This window comes from Mizuhopecten yessoensis, unplaced genomic scaffold (genome assembly GCF_002113885.1).
Source record: "Mizuhopecten yessoensis strain PY_sf001 unplaced genomic scaffold, ASM211388v2 scaffold716357, whole genome shotgun sequence".
Classification (NCBI taxonomy): Eukaryota; Metazoa; Mollusca; class Bivalvia; order Pectinida; family Pectinidae; genus Mizuhopecten; species Mizuhopecten yessoensis.
In genome coordinates, this window is record NW_018480076.1 from 188,084 (window position 1) to 194,108 (window position 6,025).

Below are 6,025 nucleotides of genomic sequence, written 5' to 3' on the forward strand. Positions count from 1 at the left end.
TGGTCAGTCCGACTCACATCGGAGGATATTATATAGGATTCACATTTACCGCCTGTGATTACGTACGCTGGTAATCTACGGACACCAGAAGTAATTGATATTCATCTGAAACAAAATGTGTAGAGATAACTAAACCGTGCTATCGGATGTCTGCGTAGGAGGACACGAGTTGGTCCTCGAAGGTAGTGAATTGAACAACAAACAAGACGAAGGTATTCTAAATAGTTTATTATCATATTAAATCGGGGTTTGTATTCAATACTTTTAAACATGATCAAAATGAACAAACACTGCCAGAAGTTATACCCAATATATATAACTCGTATTAAATATAGAGACATACTGCATGTACACGGTATGGACTAACGAAGGAATATGAACGAATTACCACATCCTGACAGACGCCCGAAAAAACCACACACGAGGGCCGAATATATGGTCATAGCACGACTGCCCATAATGGTCATACTATTGACCATACATTTTTACTTATAGCTCTACGCTAAAACAAAGACATGTCATGGTACATGTGCATAATACTCTCTTGGCTCGCGGAACAAGACCTGGATTTGACTTGTCCATGAACATGCCATGGCAATCGGGAACCGTCGGCACCTTCCGTAAACGAAACGGAAAGTGCCGACGATTAAAGATTGCATGTCGTGGTTTAACCCCCTGTGCTATACACAAGAAATGATGAGGTTTGTATGTGTTCTATTTCTTTGAAACAAGACCGGGCTTAGGTGTATCTTTCGCTATGCCCTACTGGTCGCCTTAATTTATGAATTGGGCTTATAATGAATAGATCTCATAGTCCTACACGGGATTTTGGTCTATAGTAGTTATGGCATTGTATACTCCCTCAATCTGGAAGCAGATCGGACCTACACGTTTCCAACGAAGTGTCCTTTCGGTATGCCCTCAATCACGCAATTGTATGCATTCCTAATCCTAACGAAGATCTGAGTTGTATACCTTCTTATATCGAATGAGAGAACGAAATGTTGCGCGACCTGGATCATATCTTGAACCGAACAGTATAGGGCGTGGCCTGAATCATATCTTTGGACCGAACAAGGACAGTATAGGGCGTGGCCTGAATCATATCTTGGACCGAACAAGGCAGTTTAGGGCGTGGCCTGAATCATATCTTGGACCGAACAAGGACAGGATGGCGCGTGGCCTGGATCATATCTTACACTGAACAAGGACAGAATGGGGCATGGCCTAGATCATATCTTACACCGAACAAGGACTTGATATGATGTGTCCTTGATCGGACAAGACAGAGTGAGGTGTGTCCTTGCTCGAACGAGGGGTGTGTACTTGATCATGGTAGTATGTAGGAACCAAAGTTACAGGTTTGACCTATATATAACTTCGGATATAATGCAATCGTTATTTATCCGGAGACATGTTAATTATGAAACGTGACACACGTTTTGTGGTTGAAAGCAATCATGACTTAATGATAAACATCGGTGTTATAAACTTTGAAGCGAGATGGGATGAGCTTGGGGAAGATGTGTTTAGTAATGACATGGGGAATATCCTATAATGATACCTGTGGTGGCGTAGATGTTATAAACGAAGAAATGTGTGGATGGCTGTAGACCAGTGTAGTAGGGTGGGGTTGGGTGTGAGGAGGGAGCGTTAGCGTGGTGTTAGGGGATGAGGAGGGGGATTAAGCGTGGGGTTGGGGTGGTGAAGAGGGGGAGTAAGCGTGGGGTTGGGGTGAGGAGGGAGCGTTAACATGGGGTTTGGGAACGAGGAGGGGGAGTTGGCGTGGAGTTGGGGTGGTCAGGAGGGGTGTCAGCGTGTTATAAGTTCATTCCAACATCACCCAAACCGTGTCTGCATGATTACGACACTGGCTGATTTTCACATCACATTCACGAGCGATTAATTCTATATACGCATAAAATGATACTTGAATTCAAGGAAAATGAATGGTGGTTCTGTCGTTAATGGTGACTGATTTTCGTTTGGTTTCTGGATCCTTCGTGGCTTTTTCTGTACTGTTGACAAAGTGCTCTGAACTGTTCCGCCCTGCCTCAATTTCTGAAGTGTCCTCAGCCATATTTACTCTGTCGTCTGTAGTAACATTTATCGGCGACATTGAATCCTTGTAAACCACACTTATTTGACTGTCTTCTTTTGACGGGGATACTTGAAGCTCAATTGGCGACACATTCTGCTTGCCATCATCACGAGAACTCGTACTGTTGGACCTCACAAAAGCAGATTTGAGTCTCTTGGTAGAAGGCTTTGATATAGGACCATCATTATCTACAGGAAATTGATATTCATGACGCTCGGTTGCATTGTGTTGCTGGTGAGATGCAACAACTTCTGGAAGGGTTTTCTTTGTTGATTTTGATACCGGGTCCAGTTTTCTCTTATGCTGAGATTTGTTAGCAACTGTCTTGTTTTCTCCATTATATACGTTTCTTTCAGAGTTTCTCGAAGCTGTTGTGATAGTGGTCTTCGTTGATGGTCTGCGACTCAAACCGCACAAGTCATTATCTTTGCTTGCCTTAGTAGAGCCAGCCCTCTGATCATCCACGTGACGGACATAGTCTTTATGAGTATCCGGTCTTTCTTTAGTGGCACCCGGGTTTGTCTTTGCCTTTCTTCCTTTCCTGATAGCCGGTAAAGTCACACCATCACTGACTGCTCCAAGGTTGACGATTCTCCTCGATCTCATAGACGGGAGTTTAGGATCTGCATCTGTTTTATTGTTTTTCTTCACATGTCCCTTGCCAGCTACATTAGATTGATGGTCTTCTTCTCTGTTGTTGTTGGCGCTCCAAATTGGATGGAGAAGGTCCTTTTTTGTAACTCTTTTCCACTCCTCCTGAACAACATAGGTCTCTTTCGTTTTCTTAGATGTTTTCTCGTTATTTTTGCTGTTATTGATCGAAGGGAGTTTCGTTAACTTCTCAACTCCTTTCCAAGGCTGTGGGTTTTTTCCTCTTCCAATGGGCTTACTAGTCACTGATTTTTCCTCATGAAGTTTCAAGTATGACATTTTTTCACGACCCCCCAAACCCTTCAGTGGCGGTAATGTTGTTTCTTTTTCCAGAAGTTTGATTGCTAGGTTTGACTTGGCTATTTTCCTCTGGTCTGATTCCTCTTGACGCTTAATCATAGCCTTCTGTTTGTAACTGACATCCTTGACGATCTTGTTGATTTCCTCCTTCAAGCGGTGATAGTCACGTGACGCGTCGTCAAGTTGGTGCTCGTACATGTTGTATAAACCTGCAAAGCGAACAAATATTAGAGTTATAATTCGTTAGAACCAATGTGAGTGATAACCAATGGTTGCATATCTTAAGCAGAACTATACTATTCAAAAACTTGATTCGTAAGATATTGAACTTCATCTCACAATCACGTGGTTATAATTTGTTCTCCGGGGGAAAGCATCTTATTTTATTCGTTTGCTCACTAGCGAGAGGACCGTGGTATGAACTCCCAACTTTCGCTTACTCTCAAGGGATTTAAGCTTTTCCTCTAGACTTTTTATGTAGACTTGGCTCTGTCGACTGTTACTCGAGCTCGACGACTCGGACTCGCCCATCACCGGCAGTGTCATACCCGCATCACCTTGTTTGAGCATGTACAGCTCTGTTTTTATTTGTCCGATTTCCTTAGTCAGCATCTGATTGAATAATCGTTGATCATGAAATCTGAAAAGATAATGCGCAATATGTAAAATGAATTTTACACAGTTGTTATTGTTAGCAGCTGACGTCTGTTTAATGAGAGACACATGTCTTCTCAAGCATATCGCTCATCATTATAGATGTACTTACGTTTTTGGAACGCCAAATTAACATACTGGTCGCATATTCAAATTATTGAAGATATATACAGTTAATTAAAGATAGATTTAATTCAATTCAATTCAATTCAAGGTAACATATCTTATTAAAAGATAGGTTCAACTGAAGTGAACCTATCTTCAATTGAATTTGCAAACATCTTCAATTGAATCGGAACTAGGTATTGCATAAATACAAGATATCCTCAAATGAATTAAGATGTATCCAATTGAATAAACCTATCTTTATTTGAATTGAAAAACTTCAATTTAATTAAAGATGTTTTACATTCAATTGAAACAAGTATGGATAAACGATGTTCAATGTACTGGTCCGGATTACATGGTTTAACTGTACTAGTCCGGATATCGATGTTCAATGTACTAGTCCGGATAAACTATGTTCAATGTACTAGCCCGGATTACAAGGTTTAACTGTACTTATCCGGATAAACAATTTTCTACGTACTATTCCGAACTATGATGTTCGCAATACCCGTCCAGATCAACAATATTTTTCTGGACTTGTCCAAGTTTATCAGGTTAGTTTCACAGTATTAGGCCGGATTAACGATGCTACTATGTACAAATCCACCACACAGAAGTATTATTGTACACCACATATATTGAGTGCAGGGCATTGTACCATTCCAAGGCACATATCACACTTATTATACATTATTGGCTCTAATCCCTAATGCATAGATATTGACCTTCCAGCCAAAAAGGGTCTGAACAACAGGTTAATGAATCGTCATAGCTCGGAAGATTCCGTACCTACATCAACCGGAATCAGCCGAGGTTAGCCGATGGCAGGTTATTGTACTACGGATTGGACTCCTTTGACGAGGAAACAGATTCAGTTTATTTCCGCGAATGCTTAATGTGGTTCAACAAATATAGGAAAGAAGCAAACACTTATATAAGAGATGGCCGATGTAGTGATCACAGTATCGCAAATTTGAAGGACTTTCCATTTTAAGCTCCACAAGTGTACCGAAACTATTCATAGAATGAGGTATGTTTCTTGCACGGCCTAGATGGCAGTTTTTCATGAAATATTCGGCCTTGGTAATATATTCTCACCCTCGTCATGTCTTCTCCCATCGTAAAACACTCACGATATTTGCTATTTATTAATGGTGACATCAATGCGAAGGGAGGAAAGGTGATGTGATTACTCGTCAGAACCCTATACTTAAATTGACGTGGGTTGATTTAACTACCGCGGTAAAGGATGCTGTGTTCTAATCGTACAATATACACTTGGTTTCCACTTATTGGCTTCTTAATGGTCTTGTCATTACTCAACAGATACAGTTGGAACATTTTCATTAAACTGAGAAAACAGAAAACTTTAAGTTTGTAGTTTCGTAACATGAAGATATCGAGTAGTGTAATTCACCGGGGATCGAACCATATTTTATATTATTTTGTTTATATAATTCCACCCACCTGGTCTTCCACTCAGACTCGCTAGTTGTGGCCGAGTCCATATTGGTGGTGATCTCGTCCACTATTTCTGTCCACTTTTCCACGGAATTCATCATAACCTGTTCCAGCTGTCTCTCACTCTCCAGGGCCATCATCAACTCGGAGACGCTTTCCATGCGTTCCCGGTTGGAACTCTTCAGTCCCAGAGATGTCTTCGCCCGTTCCAGCGACGTTTTTATACTTTTATGTGTACTCATATCTCTACTAGTGTGCATGTATCTTGCTTCGCTACCACGGAAGTGATCATTGTTCTACATGACGTCATAATGCCTGCTTAAGTATGACGTCACAATAGTATGATTGCCTAGCCGCGGTCCTTTGACGTGAAATGCGAGATCATGAGCGATGTAGTTATGCAATCATGGCCGTTTAGTGTACACTTTAAGACGGACCAGATTAACGCTTGCTTTCATTATCAGAGTCCCATTCAATTCCCTTTATACGATATAACTAAAAAAAAATACCATGCATCTTGGTTGTATAGCATTTCAATGTTTAAGCCAAACAAATAAAAAACTAGATGTATACCTAAAATTCCACTTTACTACAATACACTCTAAGTGAGCGGGTCAAATATTTAATTTTAATTGGATCGCCGTTTAGCTGTGATGGATATTGGGGATACTATATAAATGTATTGGTGTATGGAACGATACGATACGATACGGGAAAGCATTGTTTTAAAATACGGAGTGGCGGTACGAT

The 6,025-nt window shown here is 40.8% G+C and overlaps 1 protein-coding gene across 1 annotated transcript; it reads right to left on the reverse strand.

The window, feature by feature from the left end:
- Positions 1-229: 229 nt before the first annotated feature.
- On the reverse strand, positions 230-5,544 carry LOC110443696. Its single transcript, XM_021488074.1, has 3 exons — positions 5,282-5,544; positions 3,493-3,692; positions 230-3,261 (listed from the first exon to the last, which is right to left on the reverse strand). Exons 1-3 carry the CDS (start codon positions 5,533-5,535, stop codon positions 1,937-1,939), a joined length of 1,779 nt encoding a protein of 592 aa, XP_021343749.1. The 5' UTR covers positions 5,536-5,544; the 3' UTR covers positions 230-1,936.
- Positions 5,545-6,025: the final 481 nt, after the last annotated feature.

Coding starts and splice junctions, on each gene's coding strand:
- LOC110443696 (XM_021488074.1), bottom strand. CDS start 5,535: ATGCACACTAGTAGAGATATGAGTACACATAAAAGTATAAAAACGTCG. Junction 3,693..5,281: donor GAGTCTGAGTGGAAGACCAG/GTGGGTGGAATT, acceptor TTATCTTTTCAG/ATTTCATGATCAACGATTAT. Junction 3,262..3,492: donor AAAGCTTAAATCCCTTGAGA/GTAAGCGAAAGT, acceptor TTCGCTTTGCAG/GTTTATACAACATGTACGAG.